Source organism: Aulonocara sp. 'chitande type north' Nkhata Bay, linkage group LG12 (genome assembly GCF_057382095.1).
Source record: "Aulonocara sp. 'chitande type north' Nkhata Bay isolate Kocher_YH1m ecotype deep benthic linkage group LG12, A_spYH_male_GT1.1, whole genome shotgun sequence".
NCBI lineage: Eukaryota > Metazoa > Chordata > Actinopteri > Cichliformes > Cichlidae > Aulonocara > Aulonocara sp. 'chitande type north' Nkhata Bay.
In genome coordinates this window covers 9,003,697-9,026,761 of record NC_141355.1, presented here as the reverse complement: position 1 = coordinate 9,026,761, position 23,065 = coordinate 9,003,697, and the positions used below count along the sequence as shown (strand labels likewise).

Sequence of the window (23,065 nt, the reverse complement as noted above, 5' to 3'; positions counted from 1 at the left end):
TTAATGAAGCTGGAAAAACAAACCCACATCTTTAAAAAAGAATATTAATATATATCTTAATAACAAAAACAATCACAGCTGAAGTAAAAGGCTTCAGCCTACTAATATTTGTTCATAAAATAGATGCAGGACAGGCTGGAGAGATTATATCTCTCAGCTGGCCTGGGAACGCCTTAGTGTTCATATTCATATTAATATTCTTATTCTTCTATGACAAAAAAAAAATACAGTGTTCATTTAAGTAACTAAACAAAGCAGTAAGAGATCTTTTTCAAAAATTCTTTTCTTTATTTTTTATTTGTAATTTTTGTAGTGCTCCCTACTATGTGAACCTCTCACCTGAAGTTTTATGTTTATTGGTTTAAGCCAATTAAATTCTAAACTATCAACCCCAACAATCAAATGATCCCCTTTAATAGCAAGCACTGGGCAACTGTGGAAAGGAAAACTCCCTTTTAACAGGAAGAAACATTTGACAGAACCAGGCTAAGAAAGGGGCAGCCATCTGTCATGACTGGTTGGGGGGTGAGAGGCAAAAGGAAAGAAAAATGAGAGCACACATTAGCTATATGTTGCTCACATTGCCTAAAATGAACAACATATGGTTTTTTTGGACTGTGAAAGAAATGCCTCAAGTCAGTTTTCAGTGAGTTGACTGAAGACTTTTCTGGATGGCCGAGCGGATGCTTGTCAGAAACAGTTCATTTCCTTTCTTGGTGAAATGAACTCCGTCGGGTAAAAAAATTGAGTTGTTGAAAAACCTGATGCGAGGATGCTCAATAATCACTCCATCAAAGCGGTCGACAGCCTTTCTAATGCTGGCATTCACAATCTTCCTGTCCTTCTTGATTTTGCCTGGATTTCCATAACTCCACACTTGACGCTCGTTGATGGATGAATATGCAAGTGTCATTGAGGAAAACTCTGTGTACAGTTGCAGCAATTCCTTCTCAATGACAGAAGAAAGTTTATAAGCAGAAAAGAGTCCCAAATCATTGCCCCCAGCATGGATTACCAGTATGTCAGGTGGACTCTGTGTGGATAGGTCCTCATAAAAATGAGGAAGGACTCCCCACCAGCGCATTCCTCCTTTGCCAAACCACTGGACTTTGGCATTAAGTCCAAAATTTTCTCCAAAAGTCTCTTTTTCTTCACCCTCGTCTCATCTGATGTAGCTGGACCCAATGATCCACACTTTTGTTTCTCTCTGGTCTTCTGGCCTCTTGTTGTCTTTCAGTGCATTTTCAGAGGTTTTGGAATCGGGGTCGGGGGGGGCGGCAAGCCATCCAGGTCCTGAAGGCTAGGGAAGATGAAGCCACTGTCAAAGTGTCTGGCTCCAAAAGTAAGTCAGTCGATGATGTGGTGACCCCTGTCAAATAACTACACTGAACCGGACTTCTTGACTTTTTTTGGCGAGTCAGTGCATTTGAATGAACCACGGATGATAAATATTATGACCTCCTGTGAGGTGCAGCATGTTTAAAAAAACTCTGCTCCAACTTTGGTGCACAAAACTCTAGCATGTTATATGTCTATTAGTTAGGATACTTTATGGATACAGGTTGGCCTCCATTGGACTCCAAAGTTCTAATATGGCAGCCAAAAAGCCAGTTTTGGAGTTCAGACACCTTTAAAATACATCCTGCCCCAACAGGATCTTTGAGCTTAGGTCGATATACCTACATGCAGAGTGGTTTTTTCCCTCTGAGGTCTAATATAAGCTTGGCACTGTCCATTCAGTACCAAAACTAGAGAACAATTTTCAAGTCAAGCATTTGATATTCTGATAGCACAGAGTTAGAGTTTAGGGCTAGGATACTTTTTAAAGAAGACGCCACACATAGAAATCCAAGCACTTACTCGGATTTCTGGCAAGTCATTTATTGTTGCTTTACCCCCTCAATTTTCTGGAAAAAGTTTCAGCAATGTTTTGAGAGAAATGCTGCTGTTGTCAAATAATTCCCTTTGGAGGTCATAAGAGCATTTTATTCTTTATTCTGTTCATATGCAAACAGCCCTGAGAAAAAAAGAATTAAAAAGATCAGTACATAAATTCAGCTTTATTGAAATGAACAGTAGTTTTGATACAAGCAGGAGCTGAGGGAAAGCTCAAAACAGTGCACTGCACAGATACAAAAACTGCCACTGTCAGAGTTGTTGGCCCACTGGATTAGTAGTCTGGATAATCCCTTTAAAGTTGTTCCTTTAAAAGATGGGAGGAATAAAAAGATTAGTTGAAAAACATGGAGTAGATGGACCCCCCTCCCCCTCCCACTGAGAGCCAAAAGCTTGATTAAGAATTCTGCAGGAAACTAAAGTCTTAACTTGTGTAGTAAACGGAAACTCCCTTTATACCTACACTGAAAACTTCCACGCCATTCAAGTCGTTGCGGCATGCGTCGACCTGACGTGTAGTTAGACTTCTCACGAGGTTCCCGTTGGGTTACGTAGAAAGTTACAGCGCATGGTTAAAATGGGATTCTGGTTATTGCACAAGTTATGACGTAGTTGGGATGTAGAAGTATAATTCACGTGTAACACAAACTGAGTTTTTTTGTTGTCTCCCGCGACCCCGCTTTAAACTTACTTTATATACAGTACAAAACATGCATTCCATGTTATTCCACAACTATCAGTCTTACAATGTACACCGACTTCACAAAATTAAATAGAAATCATAATAAAAATCAAATAATACACAAACTCTATACATCCGTCACAGACGCTACACGCAAGACATACTTGGCTACTCCTATTTCTCCAACACTTTTAAAACAAACAAACAAAACCAAAAACAAACATTTTTTCAAGGTTTTATAATTTATACACCACACTGTGCTCTGACTACTGGGCTATTTTCAAAATAGCCTGAGGTAAGCTTTAGCACATGAAGACATCCTGTAGTTCATTTTCAAAGGCTATACAAATTAAATTAAATATGATTTAGTGCCACAAATCATTGAAGATCAACAGACACAAACAAAAGAAATGTAAAAAAGGTTCCTGTTGCATGTTGTTCTCTCACATGTTGTTGTAAACAAATTCACCCACAAAGTGTCAAAGTACATTTAGTCACTTTAACTGACCAAATTTCGTTTGATCAAGTTACAGAAAGTTTCAGTTATCAAGTAGTGCAACACAATTCCAACAAACAAAATTACTCTACAGTGACAGAAAAAAAGGCAAAAAAACCTCCCAAAAGGCATGACAGGTCAAAATAATAATGATAATTAAAAAATAAAAAAGACCATTCAGTGTTCCCTTTTATGCTTGCGGCCAACGTCTACTTCATCCAGGCCAGTGGCAGATCTGGACTGCTGCAGTTTTTGGAGCTGAGAGTGTGTACGAAGCGGCTGCTTCTTGAGCTTCTCCAGGTGAATATCAATGGGGTCACGTTCAGGCTCTACGACTGGGACGGGCAGGTAGCCACCGTCCCTGGGCAGGCACATGCACCATCCGGCACCAGCCAGGTCCAACTCGCTGTAATTAAACTTCTTCAGTTTGAAGTCCACCATGTCAGCTGACTCGCTCATCTCCACCAGAAGGTTCCAGAAGATGCAGCTCAGGACGATACCCAGCAGCTGCAGGAAGATGATCAAGACACAGTCATCTTGTCAGTACTCATCTGAGTTGCTAATCATGAAAAATTTATCAAATATTTGTTATGATAATTTTTTCAAGGGGGATCTAGTGTTTTCCCTTGTTTTCCAGAGGACAACCTGAGGGCCTAAAATAAGATCAAGATTATTTTGCACTGTGAATCATCCAAAGCTACTCTAGTGGAGTCCAAGATAAAAAACACCCCCCCCCCCCCCAACAACAACAACAAAAACCCCAAACTGATGTATCATCAAAAATCGATTTTCTGTGTGCAATGCATTTATCAACAAGGCTGATCAATCATGCAAAAAGCATTTGAGAACTACTAACAACTCCCATGTGCTTCTTACGCGCAGGTATCTTAAATCATGCCAAGCTAAGGTTCGATATATTGAGGATTCATGCTTCTCTGCCCAACGACTCTAATTTGCTGCATAGACCCCGACTTCAACTAAAACAAAAAACGTGTTTTGAAGACAAGTCGTTCTGTCTCACCCCATCTCATCCTCCACAATAAGCAAGATGTTAAGGCAATACTCTGCTCTAAGCATCTTTTTCATCTTTGTCATTTATTTGGCACCAAGTCAACAAACAGTGCTGTCGAATAGTATTTGCCCCTTTCCCGATTTCTTAATTTTGTCCAAAAGTCAGTTTTTAAATTACAATTTAATTTATTGAGGGTAAAACACACTTTCCAACTCTACCTGGCATAAAAGTAACACAGCATTTGATAAAAAGATAAAAAGAACATCACACTAACATTCAAACAATCATAAATTCTGGTCTCAACCAGAAAATCCTGAAAGTTCATACTCTGAAGCTCAAGGACACTCATGTTATGCAGCAGGACACTGATCCAAAATACCAACAAGTCCACCTTTGGATGTTTCACTTCCCTAATCAAAGTCCAGACTTCAATGAGAATGAGATGCTTTGGCATGACCTTAAGCAGGCTCTTCATGCTGAAAAAACCTACAATGCAGCTGAATTTTTTTTTAAAGTACAAAGACAAGTGGGGCAGAATTTCTCCTCAGTGATGTGAAATATCTGATAGCAGTTATTGGTGCTAACGGGGGCACAACCATTTATTAGGTTTAAGGTCACTTTTTTTTCACACAGGGTGTGACAAATATGCAAAAAGAAAAACCTCTAAAAAAATCAGGAATGGGACCTATACTTTTTCCACAGTACTCTATTATTGAAACAGATTTTCAGTTTAGGTTTGAGGTTGGATTCAGTAAGGAAGTTCAACCATCCATTCTCTTCTGCTTTTCCTTATCAGGGTCACAGGGGGGGTGGAGCCTATCACAGCTGTCATAGGGCAGCACGGTGGTTAGCACTGTTGCTAATGTCCGACTCCACCATCAGGCCAGGGCCTTTCTGTGTGGAGTTTGCATGTTCTCTCTCCGTCTACCTGCCACAGTCCAAAGACATGCGGCTATTGGGGCTGGGTATGGAAGTTAGAAGAAGAAAATGCTACTCATCCATGCAAGTTCTTTGCTGTCACTTATTTTACCTTTTCTTTAAGAAGCTGGTGGACAGACTTGTACTATAGCGCTTTTCTATTCAGTAAAAAGCACTGAGCACATTCACCCACACTCTCCCTCGCTCGCTCTCTCTCTCACACACACAGTGCTTTTTCCTACATATTTAAATGCTCAGTAATCATTTGAAACAGATTATTTCAGTTGCCTAAGGGCAGTTGACATGCTGACTGGAGGAGGTGGATCAAAACAGCCATCTTCCAATTAGTGGATTAGTGGACATAGTTTCGTTCTATACACTGCACACAATGCCAGTGTTGGTATGTGAACTAGTCAGGGTTTTTGCTGATGGCAGTAAAGCAGCAGCAATAATGCAGAAGATTTGTTCTGCACGTTGGTGCCAGAGCTGCTCTTTCATGTGCTGAACTCACAACAGTGGACTCTGTTAATGCGAGCTGCCGGCACAGTTTGGCAGAGAAACACTCACAGTGGTAACAGAAAAATTCCATTCATAATTTCCTTTTGGAGCTTCGGCACTACTCTGCTGTGAAGAGAGCCATGTGAATGCCGGCTCTGCAATACAATAGCAGGGCAGCAGTAGAGCGCCCTCTAAAATGGATATGTTGGAATGCATTGTATTATAAAAATTATATCCAGCTGTAACAGGATAGAAGTAGCTAATCTTTCCTAAAAATCAAGTCAGATCAGAGATAAATTTAGAATTCAGCATGAAAATCAACAAACAAAACTGGGTGCTTGCTAGATTCCCAACACTTGATCAGCTTCAGCTGCTTCCAAACAGAGAAAGTCCTCCCAGAAGGCCACCTGGCATCGCACATGCAGATTAACCATTAGAGGTTGCAGGAGACCACAAATTAAATAAATGATTCATTAGTATCAGTTTATGCAGAGTTGAATGAAACATCACTTTGAACCCACACAACAAATGAATAAATCAGGCATCAACATATAGTTAGTGTTGCTTGATGTAATGTATGAATGTGTAGGAGAATGTTCATTATAGCACCAGTGTGGGGAAGTCACCTGTGATCTTAAACCTGTGCAATTAATTTGAAAATGTGTATTTTATCCAAAAATGACAACGTTCTATTAAATAAAAATAACGACATCAGAGTGCACTGCAGTTTCAAGGAGACAGACATACAATTATCCACATTTGGCAAAAGGAGACTACTTTGTGAGGGGACACACGGAGGGTTCACCGCAAGATGCAAAAAAGCAAGAAACAGCGAAGCCAGGTTACAATTTGCAAAAAGAAATCGGAAAAGCCAGAGCAATACTGCAGCAGGATTCTTTGGACCAGGGACACTAAGATTAAGCAGTGACACAATGACACACAAAAAATGCCATAGTTTATGATCAGAACCGTGCAGCATAATTATGTCAACTTGTTCAATTATATTTTGGAAGCTGAAAGCAGGGGACTGTGTAGAAAAGCAGCATCTCTATGGTTATTGTCACGGTTTGGTGAAGACCCTCAAATAAAAGCTGAAAGTCTGCGCTGTGTAAGCAAAAGGCCAAGCTATAAAACAAGTGGTCCAGAAATATTGTATTGTGACACAATGTATGATGAGTATTTTACTTTTGTCACAACAAAGAGAAGATATAAATGTGGTAACATAGCTAACAACCACCACTGCAGTGGACACATTTTATTACAATAGAGACTATGAAAACAAAAACAACAACATCCACACTCACTAAATATCCGTACGTTAATCTGTTTCCTCTAAATATTCATTTTTTCCCCAGTCATCAGTGGGAGCGGCGTCATGAGGTCTCCACAGAAGACACAGCATTAAACTCTGCTGTTAAGAATTTCCTAATATAACCTTATAATGAATCCAAAGAACTACAAATTAAAAATAGCCTGATGTACGCTCTGTGATTAACGATTTAAAACAAGAAATAAATATCCATCCATCCATTCGCTTCCGCTTATCCTTTTCAGGGTCGCGGGGGGCGCTGGAGCCTATCCCAGCTGTCATAGGGCGAAAGGCGGGGTACACCCTGGACAGGTCGCCAGTCTGTCGCAGGGCTAACACATAGGGACAGACAACCATTCACACTCACATTCACTCGCACATTCACACCTAGTGACAATTTAGATTAATCAATTAACCTATCCCCACAAGCTGCATGTCTTTGGACGGTGGGAGGAGCCGGAGTACCTGGAGAGAACCCACGCAACACGGGGAGAACATGCAAACTCCACACAGAAAGACCCTGGCCTGATGGTGGAATTGAACTCAGGACCTTCTTGCTGTGCGGCAACAGTGCTAACCACCGTGCCACCGTGCTGAAATAAATATGCATTAAAAAAAAACTACACTAATGTTTCTGTACAGAAAGTCTCAGTGTGCTGTCACATGTACACAGACTCTTATGTACAACTTCCAGAGTTACTTTCTGTTTCCATGATGCACAATATTCCTCTGTAGAGGTTGTATGAAATCTAAATTCATCCACAGGACAGTTTGTGTCCTGCCGTCTGTCCATAACCTCATATTTATTAAACATTATTAATCAGTGAGACTGTCACAATTGTGCCTACTGAAGGAAGCAGGTGAAGGTTAACTTAGGCTTTACTGAAAAAACAAATCCTATTTTTTTTTCTGGCAGGAGAAAAGGTACTCTTTCCCAGTCAGGAAAATTTAAAAGCAAATGTACCTAACCGTCAGAGTAAGTGATGGCTTACAGTTTTGATAACAGGATTCCGCGGAAGAAGTGCAAATAGTTTAAAAAAGAGTCGCGTTTCAGTGAGTCGGTGCCTCGAGTTTTTAATTACCTGTGGCAGCCCAATGGCACAGCAGAGTCCAACGGTTTTTCCAATGTTGTCACTCATCCAGAGGTTGACTGCGTGGATGCAGCCTCGCACATGGATCAGCTCATGCAGGGTTTCACGCTGATACACAGACCAGACGAAGACAACAACAAGACAGGTTCATTTTCAAAGTCAAACTGAGCTGCCGCTAAAAATAAACAGAAGTAGAGAATTTCGACAAAGTACAAAACTGTAACACTAATTAGCCGCAACATTAAAACCACAGACAGGTTAAGAGTTTAACATTGATCTCTTTACAATGCAGTGACCAGCTGGGGTCACTTGTGTGAATGTATGTTTTACATGAACACCAACAAAAACACTGGTACAAGCCAAACACACTCCATACAAACGGTGCTCCCTGATAGCAGTGGCTTGTGGAAGGAAGAGTTCAAGGAACCCAATAGAGAGTTCAAGGCATTGACCCGACCAATAGAAATCATCAGATCCTGATCTAGTCAAGCCTCCGTGGAATGTGCTGGAACAAGCCTGATGCCCCACCCTAAAACCCACAAGAATTCTGTTGCCATTGCTCCAGTGCCAAACACAACAGACAGTCAGAGGATCATTGGCAGAGGTGTTGCCCATGCAACATCATGCAGGTGGTTTTAATGCTGTGGCTGACTGGTGTGAGGTAGAAGTCACTTTCTGCAGTCACAATTAAAAAGTAGATATTATAAAAGTAGATATAAAGTAATACAAATGAAAAGTCAACTGAATACAAGATGGTTGACAGCCATTAAAATAAATGCATTCTTACAGTATTAGCATTTCCACAATACTACATCATACTAATGTCAGGTAAAGAAAAAAAAGGGGGTTACTCAAGTAATATATGAGGAACACATTAAAGTTGAATTCCTCACGTATCTTTCAGTGTGTGTGTGTGTGTGTGTGTGTTCAGACAGATTTGTTTGTATGTAGATCTCCACATTAAAGGAAAGACAGATTTGGACAGCGGTGTTGAGAGGAGATCAAATTACATTTAGTCACCTACAGAAGTCAAACATTGACAGGATTGGACAGAGTAAGGCTGTCAAAAAAAGCAGCTGCAGGACTGCAAGATTCACTGTAGATGTCATATTACTTGACAGAAGATCAAGATGTCGGTATTACGAAACAGCGTTTGAACAGAAAAACAACAACATCTACTTCAATATACGTTTGTGCATCAGAAGGTGAGGCTTGCCCTCAGTTACATGGTGGTTGTGTTGACCCGTATATATGAGATCTCCAAAAATGTTGATGTTATGATCCACAGATAGAAAAACCATGTGATAAAAGTTATTATGTTGTTCCTACCTGTTTATCCAGAGTCTGGTAACCACACAGGGTGTTGATGACGTCTTCCGTCTGTGCAAAGAGCAAAGATGTCTAGAGTCAGAAACAAGATTTAAGCTGAGCCACGGTGACCAGAGACACCACCATGTAGACTGAAGCTCCTCACAGGGGGGTTGCTCCTGTCCCCTGCCAACTAGAGCGTAAACTCAGGCCTTGGCAAAAAGGCTGCAGCCATGACAGATAGGAACTGATAATGGCACAAACATAGCCAACGTTCAGCCTTCATAAGCAACTCTTCTATCTCTGCTCTGTGTGTGTGTGTGTGTGTGTGTGTGTGTGTGTGTGTGAAGAGAGAGAGAGAGCTGGATAACTGTCATTAATTTCTTCAGCACACTCCGCTGCTTCCAGAGACGCTATCAGTGCTTTGAGCACAAGAGCAAGAATGATACTCGGCATATGGGAGATGGAAGGTGGCCGCAAGTGACCAACATTTCCCTTAGAGAAAGAAATCATCCAAAGGCTCATACCTTTGATTCACACCCTATTTCCTGTTAGCTGGATGATGTTTTTCTCTCACAAAATCAATTACGAATGGGTTGTGGAGATAAAATCCCCCCTTCTTTCTTTGATAAAGCACAGGCCATCGCTACCCTGATGAGAATTTGTGGACATGTATGAGCAGGACAGAGATAATCAGACAGAGCAGCAGGTCAAGGTAATATCACTGATGACATCACTCTTTCCTGGCCACAAGATATCAGTATTTGCCAATTAGAGGGCTGAAGTGGCTCTAAAATGTGTTCCCACCATAGACAGAATGTCTGCGAGGCTGGTTTAACCTCCTAGGACCTGGCGTCCACATATGTGGACATCACATTTTGGGTTATTTAGACAAAATACTCAATTTAACTCTACAAGGGCCTGATATCCACTTACGAGAACATTATACTGCTACTGTTCTATCGAAATTTTAAACGAACATCGTCATATGTGGCTCTCATTTTTCTTAGAAACAAAAATTAGGTAAAAAAAAAAAATCTGGTAATTCTTTGTTTTTACATTCATCGGGTCCCAATCAGCCCAAATATCAAAGAGAAATTAAAAATGCATGCCGTGGAAGAGTTCGGGTCTTAGGAGGTTAAAGAGCCATTTGAGGCCTTTGAAATAACCAAACATACACAAACTTTGTGTTGTTCATATGCCCATATAGCCATACATCTGTCTGAAAAACAAGTAGTTCAAACCTAAGTTTCTGCTTTAGCTGCAAGCTAAGCTCTCTAACTTCCGGAGGACTTCAAATGCCTGTAGCTGCAAGCAAAGGAGTAAGCAGCAAATCACTTTTCACTGACGGTGAGTTAGCATCAAAAGTCATAGCCTCACACATACAATTATCTGGTAAGCATGGGAACATAAATGTACAGCATTAAAGCATTAAACTATTTCCATATCTCCAGTAAAGAGGGCAGATGTTCAATCAAACGCCGATTATTCTAACTTGGTTAGTCTCAGTGTAAAGAAAGAGTCATCTGATCATGATCCATAATTAACATCAACAGCAGCTGAAGTAAACATTTAGATATTTAAGTACAAATTTTCCTGCGTCTTCTTTCCTCTTTTATGGTGTCTGGGAACTGTAAACTCACTAACAGCAGAGGAAAACTAATAACATATGTCTGCTAATGTAATCCCGATGTCCCCGGTTATATTTTATACAGTGTCTAGCTATAGTGTTAAGCTATAAATTAGACTCTTTGATTAAAAAAAAAGAAGAAGCTTAAAGACATTTCTAAATTTGACTCCCTTACATGGGCTCATGTCGAGCTAATGGTTCAGATGTTCAAATGATTGAGTTTTCTGTGAGCTGATTTATCTTACCTGCTCTTCTTCCTTTTTAAAAAAAATTGTTTTGTTTGACCAGCATTGAAACTGAAAGGTAACAACGGATTTTGCTCTCAATTATCAGAATTACAATGGACTGGACTCTAGGTGTAAATAAATCCCTAACCAGCACCAGAAACATCATGGTTTTAATAACAGCTTCCATACCATGTTTGTATCGTCTGTGTATGTGTGTTGTTTGAACTCACCTTGTGGCGAATACAACATGTGTATGGAACCCCACATGCTAGTGGACCAGTACCATTGCAGAAATGGTACTGGTTGACTTTCCAGTCTTTATACTCATCTCCTCCACAACATGAAAACTGGGAAATAAATGAGGGTAAAGGAAAAAGGCTGTTAGGAGCCAAGCATGAAGCAATAGCAAAACAAAAGAGTGCCTAATTCAAAGCGGTGCCTGTATATCCACCTCCTACAGAAATGTCACTGTGGCAATGCAGTAGAAATGAAGTGGTCATGTAAAGACAGGAGAGTTTCTGGCAATCAGTTAAAGGCTATCATTTTAAAGCACTTCAAGGAGAAAATTCTCCCCTTGACAAAGGACATCTCCATCTCTGCAATCACCTGGGCACAGCTGCATGCTGTTACACAAGACAGCACACAGATAAGACAGGAGGACAGGCAAGCAGGAGCAGGATTTACTGTGCTCTCCACTGATGAAAAAGTCCCTCGATAGAAAGCCTTTGAAAACGCTGTGATAGTTAAGAGGCAACATATCATTCCTGAGTAGACACTGAAAGCTTAAATGTCCTTTTCAGCCGATCTTTAAAGTTCAATAAATAAATATCCTGTATCTGAAGAGTGTTAGGTCAGCAGAGCTGACAATAGGTGCAATCTAAGTGCAGTACCTATAAAAAGCAAACAACTGAACTCGTTTAAATTTGGCTGTCATTCCCTATGAAGCAGTCACGCTGTGCAGCAGTACACAGGCCATGATGTTTACTGTGCCACACCACACAGATTCCTAATTCTGCACAGTTATTGTCTGTGTTTGGTTCCTGCCCACAGCCGTACCATACTACATTTGTATGCAGCAGAAACAGTCTCCTAACGTTTTGATCACATCTTGTACTAATATCAGAGCTCACTCCCTGGATATCCCACTTGCACTTGGGAGCACTCAATCTCACTCTATGTGTCAAATTAAGGACTTTCTTTTTCAGAAAGTAGAATGTGGTGAGCAGGACGGGTGGTACATCTCAGCCCTGCTGAAAAAGAATAGTTCATAACCCCTAAAACCTCTAAAAATTCCTGTGAGTGTGAACTACTTCATGTACAAACTGTGTTTGAGCATGCACTTCTGAAGGGTGAACTAGCACGAGACCGTCTCCTATTAAGGTGGAGCTTAATATACTATAATAATGAGACAATTACTCTGGTTATCCACTGGCAGATCACTGAGTGAGACTTTAGACAGTCTGCAAACACACTCAAGCACATGAAATACTTAAAAAGTTGTCTAGATAACCTCTAGATGGTATAGCCCACATCCTATTATTCCATTGGCTCATCAGTCAGCTACGGCACCTGTATAGAAAAGTATTTCACAAAAAGACGCACTGTCTGTCAACATTTTCTAATGCATCACTACCTTTTGCTGCACGTAGTCCAAGATGTTTTTGAAGTCGAGATCGTCGTAGTAGTGTTTAATTCCTTCTCGTATAGTGCTCTGAAACAAGGCAGACGTCTAGATGACACAGAGGGAGAAACGCAGAGGAGAAGGGGTCATGGTTATAAATAATGGCAATCATAAAGTACACCGAAGAAATAATGGGCTGACCAGAGCTGATTATAGTTCTGACTGGGAGTAATGTTCAGTACACTCAGAAGGTTTTCTGATCCTTCAAAGTTTTCTATATTTTGTTATATTTTAGGCTCATTTTAAAATGGATTCAGTTCATTTTCACACTTGTTCTTCTTCAGAAAAACAGGCTTTACTTACTAAGTACTAAGTGAAGAGTCTGAATACTTATAAAAAATTAAAAGCACCTTATGAAAGCACCTGCAGCTGCATGATATCTACAGGTCTTTTGGGGATTGATTGTATCAGCTGACACACCTGTATTTTACCTGTCCTCCTCCTTCTTCTTTTTTAAAAAAAAAAAAATATATTTTTGGCCTTTTTCAGCTTAATTTGATAGACACAGTGAAGAGAGGACAGGAAAGCAGGAGCAGAGAGAGCTCTAACCCGGGCCAGCCGCTATCAGCTGTATGGCATGTGGTTGCCCGCTCCAGGCACTGAACTAAACCCGCGCCCTCAGGCATCTTTCTTCTTAAAGGTCGTCTTGTTGGCAGAATTGTTCACACTTACCCAGCTTGGTAGGGGAGTGTCAGTGTACAGCAATTTTCAGGCTTGTCCAGTGATATTCTACTAGGTTCATATCAGGACTGTGCTACTCGAGAGCATTAAACCAGCGGTCCCCAACCTTTTTGGTGCCACGGACCGGTTTATGCCCGACATTATTTTCACGGACCGGCCTTTAAGGTGTCGCGGATAAATACAACAAAATGAAACTAGTACCGGTACCAAAAAAAGAAGATTTATTCATAACACACGTGAAAAGACCCAGGAAAACAGAGTTAACGATAAAAACGATAACAAAATAACGCTGAAAACCGATAAAAACCCTGAAAACCATACATTTCACACCTGAGCCTCAACTCTCGCGGCCCGGTACCAAACGACTCACGGACCGGTACCGGTCCGAGGCCCGGGGGTTGGGGACCGCTGCATTAAACCATTGTTAACATGGAGACCGTTTCCCCTCAGAAGAACAAGAACACTGGAAAACACTTTCCTTTAGGATTGCACCATCTCGGCAGGGCTAGCATAGTATAGAGTGATCGAAAGGTCGGGGGGTTTGAATCCACTGAATGGCTACCCTGAGTACTCCTGAGCAAGGTACCATCCTCACATACTGCTCCCCGGGCGCTGGACTGGTGGCTGGTGGCTGCCCACTGCTTCACTGAGTGAATGGGTTAAATGCAGAGGAGTAATTTCCTATGGGGATTGTTAAATATCAACAAAATCCCAACAGGATTAACAAAGTATATATTATTTATTTAATTAAATTTTATTATTATCTCTTCCTGCATTCATCTTTTACTTTATTCTGACAATTTTGAACCTGTTGCAGAAGAATATGGCCAGAGCATGATGCTGCCACCGCCATGTAGTGCCTGTGGTTCCAGGCACTATGAACCGAAACACTTCAAATCACTGTATTTTACAACTTGCAATGGCCCAGAAACCTTCATGCATCCTTTCCCAGATCTGTGGATTGTAGGAGATTCATCAACTAGGTCAACAGACAGTTCTCTCAACTTCGTAATTTGGTTTTCCATCTGAAATTCCATCAACTGTCTGACCATCTGTAGGCAGGAGTGTGCTTCTGGTAATCACGTCCAGTGAATTCAATTAGGCATATTGCTTTGAGCTTTAGCATCTTAAGGACCTTTACCAGAAGCAGGATGCAGTATAGCATGCACAACCATGAGTATCATAACAAAGGGCCTGAATACAAATATAAATGAGGTAATTCCAGCCTTCCATTTCTAAGAAATAAGCAATTCCAAACTCTCCATTTTGGCTCATCAGTTTTGAGTTTTGTATTCAGACTGATGAGGAAACAAAATATTGAAGGGACTGAAAACCATGCAAAAAACACTGCACCGTGGACTGAGTAGACTGCAATAGATGCACAGAGGACATGAGATGTTTACCTTTTTTTCAAAGATCAGAGCTGTGGCGAGAGCAATTGCCTGGAGAAGCAGCAAGACACAGAGAACACAAAGGAACTGTGGAAGAAGAAGAAAAAAAGAGTTACACAGCATAAAAGTATATAATGGGTAATGGTGTGCTGACAAACTAAGAAAACAAACTAGATCTATTATTTTTTAAAACCAAGAATAAATTTAATTCTGTAATCGAGCAAAATGTGCTCAGTTCAGTTGCTCAACACAAAGATGCACAGCATAATGGACCCGTTTCAGATTTCAGGCTAAAAACCCACCAACACTGAACAGCCAAGACCTGCTGTCATACAGAAACTGAAAAAAGTTCAAAGCTAATTGGAATTATTTGTTAATTTAATTTTGTTATAAGTATATAACAAGTATAAGTATATACACCCCCGGCTTTTCCGTGGCATGCTTCCAGAACTGTCTCGTCACAAACAGGGCCAGCTAACTCATTTTACTTCTTTAACTTGATGATTGACAAAAATGAACTGGGCTGTTGAGTTGTTTGTGCATTATCTGAAAGCTGTGATAAACACTTGTTCAAAGATCATTTATAAGTGAGGAATGGCCTCTCTGTAATTCTGTTGTAAATTATTAATAGATTGTAAGAGTTCAGACTTTCAGTTTATTAGGTCACTGACATTATTACTATTAAGCTTAATGATATTGTTGATTTGAACCCGGTCCTCCAGTATTTAAAGTATTTTTGGTTATTTATTTGAACAATACACAAATCTGCAGATGTTCTGCTACTATACAATTTGGCTTAAGCATGTACTGATTGGCTCAAATGTAAGCTTTAGATTAGTGTCTGTTTTAACAGAAAACACGTAAGAACAGGCACACTGCTTTAGTAAAACTGTCATTAAATCTTCAATTAATTCTTCAGTTTTTTGGAAACAGAGTTAAACAAAAAACAAAAGAACTTGGTAAAATTGGGTTGCTATAAAGAGAAGCAAATACCAGTTGAGGGGAACATAATTTATATTTCCCCATTAACTTCATGTCTTTCACGATATAAAATTAGTTCTTTTCATCACAGTATAAACAGAGGCATTACATTTTTTTTATTGCCAACTTTTAATCCCCCTTTTAATTTAAGTTATTTAGCTATAGCTAATTAGATTGTTACACAGCAAACACAAAAAACATTTCCCTGCTCCCTTTGAGTTTTTTTCTTCCTACTACTGTCAAACCACAAGCTGTGCTGAATTTAAGGAGTAAAGAGTGATCAGTGGTTTAAATGGCTGTGAACTCATTTTTATGCGGTTTGATGAATGTGGCAATTTGTGCATGAATATATCCAGAAACATGTTTAAATAAATGTTTTACTTTGCATTACCCGTTTCATTCTGAAACCAAATGTCAAGTTTACAAAATTATCAACACAAACATAAACATGAATACATTATTCTGTATCAAAAAGAATAGCATCAACACAGATATGGTAAATATAAAATACAGTCATGGTCAGATGTTTGTATACACTCATCACGGTCATGATCGTCTGAATTTTTAATGAATTCTTTGAACTGTTCTTTTTCCAGGGTGGAATGATTGTACAGCATACATTTTTTCTGGCTTTGAAAAACAAGAAGTGTGTGCACACATTTGAATTTGTTTTTGATTTCCACTCAAGGCTCAAATATATACACGCTCACTAATATTTTTAGTGAAATGTCCATTAGCAAGTTGCACCTTGACCAGATGCTTTTACATCAACAAGCTTCTGGCATAATTCTGACTGGATATTTGACCATTCTTCTTGGTAGAATTCATTCAAACTGGCTGGTTTCCTGATAAGGAGCTGGCTTAGTCCACAAACTGTCGATATGGTTTGTCATTTCTCAAAAAGAACAGTTAAAAAAATAATAATTAAAAACCATAAATTACCATGACATTCATGCCCATGATGAGTGCATATAAACTTCTGACAACAACTGTTTATCATTACAATTAACCTCATCCATTCATGCTTCTTCTTATTTTCTGTCATATACAGGATGGTAGGCGCTCATATTAAACACCTCCAAATCTGAGAATGAATGGATGCAGAGCACCAAGGCCCAGTATAAGATAAACCAGGATTATTTTGAACTGGGAGCCCGCAAAGTGAAACTTTATTAGATTCCAGGAAATATGAAGCAAGAAAATGAGCAGTACCTGCAAGACACATCCCCCACCTGTCCGCCTCCATCTCCCTTACCATGTGTAGCAGGGTCTTATTGTCCCGGAGGGATCCAACCATGCCCACCACTGACACAGTGAACATGACCAAGCCCAGCAGGATGAGCACCACGGCAGGAGCCAGGAAAAGACCCTCCAGGGTTCGATTCTTCTGCCTTTCCACTTCAGCATACACTCCCACGCACAGTACACAAAGACCCATCAGCTGGACAGACAGAGAAACAGAATCGGAGGGAGGTCATGCGATGAATACGTCAGAAAATCTTACATCTTACATCAAAAAACTTTATATTTACCTGTATATTTACTGTGATACTGCTTGGTGAGTAGTACAGACTGACAACTTTAAAGGACTTAAAAGTCTAAATTTCCTGCTTCAACACTTGCTTTAATATTTTTCAGAATTAAGATGCCCTTTTAGTCAAAACTGTCTAAGAAGAAATGCCAAAGCCAACAGACAAGGCTGAGCTACTAAATGGAAACTAAAAGCAGTTTGTTGAAAATGAAAAGGAACAAACAAAAACTTGATATGAATTTGACTGGTATGCTTCTCTTATGTGGGTAAAAAAGCTTTAGCATGCAAACAATTTACCCTGCCTGCTTAAAGGCTGACTCAGACATTTAATTGAGAGGTGATACAAATCCCTCTTTAAAAAAGTATCTTTAATAGTTCAGCAAAGGTCACTTCCACATAATTTCTACTGTCACAGTTTACTTGAGGCCAGACTAACAAATTATTGTTAGGTGAATGTGTTACTTCTCAGCCAGGATGAGGCTCCAGACCACTCAAAATTCATATATCTGTCCATCCAACTTAGGTCATAGTGGGGGCTCGAGCCTGTCACAGCTGTCATTGGGCGAGCAGCTGGGTACACTCTGGACAGGCCGCCAGACCACGACAGTGTTAACACAGAGGACACACAATCGTACACTATCAGCCCACGCCTCCTTCTGTGGGAGGAAGCTGGAGAGAACCCATACAGGCACAGAGAGAACATGCAACATGCAAGGCCACAGCCAGCCAACTACTGCACCACTATGTCAACTGCAATATACCCACTCACTGACGTTACACACAAAATGAAAGAAAGTGAAGTCACAATTGGCAATTTATAAGCCCAAACCATTTTACACTTAAAAGGAGGAAGCAGCGCAATAGCTCAAATTTTAAGTTGCGATCGGAAAGCGAGAGGTTTCAGGCTTCACACAGCTGAGCACCGTGCATGTACAAGATTGCACTGGTCTTTAATGAGTTTAATCAAGATCACACAAAGAAACTTTGAGTTATGAGTAATGACCTGCTGAACCTCAATCTATGCTAGGTTTCTTGCCAGTCTTTATTACTTAGAGCAAAGTTGTATCACTCAGTCGGACAATGCTGTATACCTAATATGGTGCTGACGCAGTCAAAATCAAAGAAGTGACTGCAATACATACATAATTAATGTTAATTAATTATTTAATTACATGATTAATGTTATGTGTCTGGTGTTTAAGAGGCAGATGTCCACAATAAGGACAATGCTGGACAATACTTCCCACCCACTCCATGACGTGCTGGCTGGTCACTGGAGCACATTCAGTGAGAGACTGAGATGCACCACTGAACTACACAGGAAATCATTCCTGCCTGTGGCTCCCTGCACAACTCCTCCATCTAATGCACAGTACACAGTGCAACAGTTAAACCCTTCTGAACATGCTCTACAGTAAAATAACAAAGTTTTACAGGTAGAGTAAAATGTCAGTCTGTATATTTCACCTCTGCAATATTATGGATATTTGTAATTGAGCTTTTTGAAAATATTAGAGCTATTTCTTATATTTTGTAAACTTTGTAATATATTATATTATTTAATTTAGTTCAGTTTGTTACTGTTATTGTCTTGGAGCAACTGTAACCAAACAATTTCCTTAGGGATTAATAAAGTATTCTAATTCTAATTAAAACCAAGAAAGAGTGCAAGAGCAAGTTTTGGGGTTTTTTGTCAAGCATGTTGAATAAAACTTCTGGGTGAAATTTTAAGGTAATTTAAAATGTCCTTTGCATTACTTTTGATTGTTGAATTTTTAGGCCTCAATTACAGCACCGTGTGCCTATTTAGGCTCGCTTTTCATCAATTCATCCATCCATTCTCTTCTGCTTATCCTTAACAGGGGGCTGGAGCCTATCTCAGCTATCATAGGGTGAAAAGCTTCATAGATCTTGCTATTCTGTCACAGGACAAACACAGAAAGACAGAGAACCGTTCACATTTAAGCGGGATTTACAGTCCCGCAAATGTGTCCGTCTGCATACGGACAAAGAGGGGGGGACGCATGGGGAGATCCGAGATGTGCTCCTGTGCAGTCCTCCAAGATCCTGAGTGTGGGTTGCTGAAGTAGATGACGTAATTGATTGCTAAATGTTGAGTGGCTGACAAGTGGGCCGAAACAGAGAAGGTAGCTATAGCGGGGTTCACTGGGAAAAGTTGACCTGGTCGACGATCTTACTGTGAGGTAACAGTTCTAACCCACCGTGCCATCGTGTTTCATTTCTTCTATACCATCCCAGCTCACAGCAAATACTAACAAATACCAGCCCTTCAGACTTCGAACCCTAATTAAAAGCAGAGATTAGCCAGTGTATTTTAAGTTTGGATAAACAACACCGCCAATCCTACAGGGACAGCAAAAACACTGGAGCATCTTTTAGCCTGCGTTCAGTTTGTTTTGTCCCTCTGTGCAATCAAATCAAATCAAATGAGAGCAGAATTACATTGTTGCTGCAGTAACACAAAGCTGGAAATGCTCCCTTCAGACATTTTCAATCTGCATTATGCAATATCAGTGATGATGGCCTCATTTTACTGCTTAAATTCTCTTGTATGGCTGATTTAGGAATCGTTCCTAAGAGATATGACCTTTATAGATAAAATCTAAAGTAAATAATCTCCCAAGTTTATTAAATGTACAGATTCAGAAGCTTTGGTTTCTTGTAAACAAACCCCTAAATGGGCTGGAGCTGCCCTCGTTGCTCACATAATGTTGGATAAAAGCAAGAAAATGTGAAAGGATTGTAAGGGGCACAGAAAAAGGGGCAAAAATGTATGCTGGTGAAACATAATGATCATCATTACATAATAACAAACAACCCCAGGTCCATAGTCACACCCTTGCTTTACACTTTGGTGTCCAGACAGTTTCATTAGTTACTTGTTACTTTCTGCTGACATATGAGAAAAATAGAGGGTTGCTTAACTAATGGAAGTGGTAGAAAAAGGGAAGGACCAACCCGTAGTTGCTTCCCTGTTATTGATTTTCATTTGGAAACAGAGGCAATCTGCTTTAAGAGTAGGGTCCATCTACTTCAGCTCCAATTACAATTCACAACCATCTATAAAGCACTGGCAGATCCTGTACATCTGGCTTATTTCCAATATCAGTGCTAACCTTTCTCACAGAAGTAAAGAAGATAAGAGAGTTAACACAAATGGGTCACAAACCCCCAAAACCACATTGGGTTGTGAGGGGGCCAAAAACAGTGACACATTCACACAATTCTGTGCGTGTTTGACTGTAATAATTAATAATTAAGCATTAAGAGAGAGACATAGGTGAAGGCTGACTAGATGAACGTCAGTTTGCAGTGCTAATGGAAACAAGTTAAGCTTATAGCTTATATATAGCTGGCTGTGGTGCAAACTGAACATTACTCTAACATTCGTTCTGGAATTCAAAATGATATTGAGGAGGGGTTATGGATGCCGGGAGGCAGGGAAAAAAAAACACATGCTAAGAATGACTCATCTTTACTTCTTAATGCCCTTGCAAGACATTCATGGACTCTTCCAGCATTTTAAGTGGTTGCCAGATCCTTAATTATCACCAGCCACTTTATGAAGGAATAACACGAGAAAATTCAAGCAGATTGTTCATTAAGCTGCCAAAATTCCTGCAGGGATAGAAAACTTCTGCAGCTAAAACTAAAGTTAAATGGTTAAGTGCAACTTACTAAAACAGAGCTGGACATGCAATAATGAAATGTCAGATTTTGATGTCACCTTTGCATAAGTGTGACCATCCTAATGAAACTTTATGTCAGTGTTTACATTGATAAAATTTAAATTAGTCAATTTATCTACTGGGCTAGTTAGGAGTCAAAGAAATCTGTTTCTGTTTGCTCACCTTCCTTCACCTTAAAGTAATAAACTGAATAATCTGTGTGTAATAATGTTATTATGTACATTAAACTATTTGTACAACCGCGATGATTAAATAAAGATAATCGAATGAACATGAATAAAACACAATTTCTGGATTTAACCTGCATTACAAAAATGATACGATGTATTATTAGGAATTATAATAAGTAAAAGAATTAGCATCTATCAGCGGCGCCGGATTTTCTGTCGGCGTATTATTTACTCACGTCATCGTACCTTTAACTGGATCCAACGCCCTGCACCACGATGCTGTTTGTTAGTCCGAGCCCCCGGTGTATTGTTTTAATGCCAAATTGAGGAATGAATGTCTTATTTAAAAGGCAGGTGTTATAACAGGTTATGCTTTGGGACGATACATGGGGCCTTATGGGAAAATGTCTTTCCGCAGACGTAACCAGCTAGCTAGTATCCAGACAATTCCAAACCGAAAGCCATTGGAAAAACACACCCAATTTAATTCTACATTTCCCAACACAAAGTAGTGATTAGAAACTCTTAAATTCCTAATAATTATAATATTTTAGTAAATGTGGAAAGTGTGCTATCGAACTCAATACGGTTTCTTTCAGTTTGATCACACATATATCCAATCTGAAGCTGTGCCCCATATGTAGGTGGGATTTAGCTAGTGTACAAGGAAAATCAGTGATTTCCATTCAAATTACAGTTCAAAGACCATTTATCTTTGTTCAGTGATATATGCCGAATTCCATAGTAGATTGTGTATTTTTGCAATATGGCTTAAGTTATATGCTACAAAATACACATGACCCTACAGCAGGTGGTATATATTGAAACACCAGTGTTTTCAATGATCTTTGGAATGATGTCTTGGCGATGATACTGGATGCTTAGGGTCTTGAGTTAGCAGACACTGTTGCAGCGCAAATGAACTTACTACCAAGGCTGACATTAATTTTTGGACCAGAAACTTACCGAGAAGAGCATTGAGTAGATATTTAAGGTAAATTTGATGAAGTAGTAGAAGTAGTTGGTTTTCCTTAGTTCATTGTAGGAAGGCATGGTTGCTTGCGATAATAAAGCTAGCTTAAAAAAAAGCTAACTAGCTATCTCTCGTTTAGTTCGAGCGATATAAAAAAATAATGAAAAATAAAATATTCTTGAAGAAATACAAAACAAAAACTTTTAGGAGACCTAGTTGTGTTTTAATAACGTAGCACCTCTCATTTCTCATATATTATTGTGGCTCACCACCGAAACAAAACCACTTCCGTGCGGCCGGCCAGTCCACGCTTTGTTTTGACTACATTCTTAAAGGCGCAGTGCACACAACCTCATTTACTTCAACTCAGCAGCCAGCTACTGTACACCTGTAACAGCATTTGTTGCTTAGTTCAAGTTTTTGCACTTATTTATAGATATGTATTTTTGTAGCGTTTATGGGAAAAACATAGCAATGCAAAGCAAGACAGTCTGTATTTTAATTTAAAGGTGCTCATGGCTCCCTGAGGTAGCATAATGCCCTCAAAATGCTGACAAAAGTCTGTCTTTGAAAGAGTAGGATTCTAAAAAATAAGAATAAAATAAAATAACCACCCTCAAAAAACAACTAAATAAATAAATGCGTGAAAAATGTTTGTAAATGAATTGGTTTTGGATTAAAAAATTAATAAATAAAATTAGAATATAGGCAGTAGGGACTGTTACAAGCAGTGCGCAATCAATGTGCAGTTTATTAGTTACACCATTTCAGCTGGCAGTTAACACAAATATCTAATCAGCCAGTCATGTGGCAGCAACTCAGGACATTTAGACATGTAGTCATAGTCATGACGACTTGTTGAAGTTGTGGAATGCAGATA

The 23,065-nt window shown here is 39.6% G+C and overlaps 1 protein-coding gene and 1 pseudogene across 2 annotated transcripts; both read right to left on the bottom strand.

Moving 5' to 3' along the window:
• Positions 1 to 620: 620 nt before the first annotated feature.
• On the bottom strand, positions 621 to 3,068 carry LOC147316914 (uncharacterized; annotated as a pseudogene).
• LOC147316913 (tetraspanin-15) lies at positions 1,971 to 22,513 on the bottom strand. 2 transcript variants are annotated; one of them, XR_015131755.1, is made up of 9 exons: positions 22,179 to 22,513; positions 17,057 to 17,242; positions 14,833 to 14,907; positions 12,701 to 12,796; positions 11,298 to 11,414; positions 9,232 to 9,282; positions 7,894 to 8,010; positions 2,360 to 3,581; positions 1,971 to 2,203 (listed from the first exon to the last, which is right to left on the bottom strand). XR_015131755.1 is itself a non-coding variant. In XM_086313452.1 (8 exons), the coding sequence occupies exons 1-8, from the start codon at positions 22,263 to 22,265 to the stop codon at positions 3,252 to 3,254; spliced, it is 1,059 nt and encodes a 352-aa protein (XP_086169578.1). In that variant the 5' UTR covers positions 22,266 to 22,513; the 3' UTR covers positions 1,971 to 3,251. The 2 variants fall into 2 exon arrangements, 1 of the variants encoding a protein (XP_086169578.1); XM_086313452.1 differs by having other exon boundaries at positions 1,971 to 3,581.
• Positions 22,514 to 23,065: the final 552 nt, after the last annotated feature.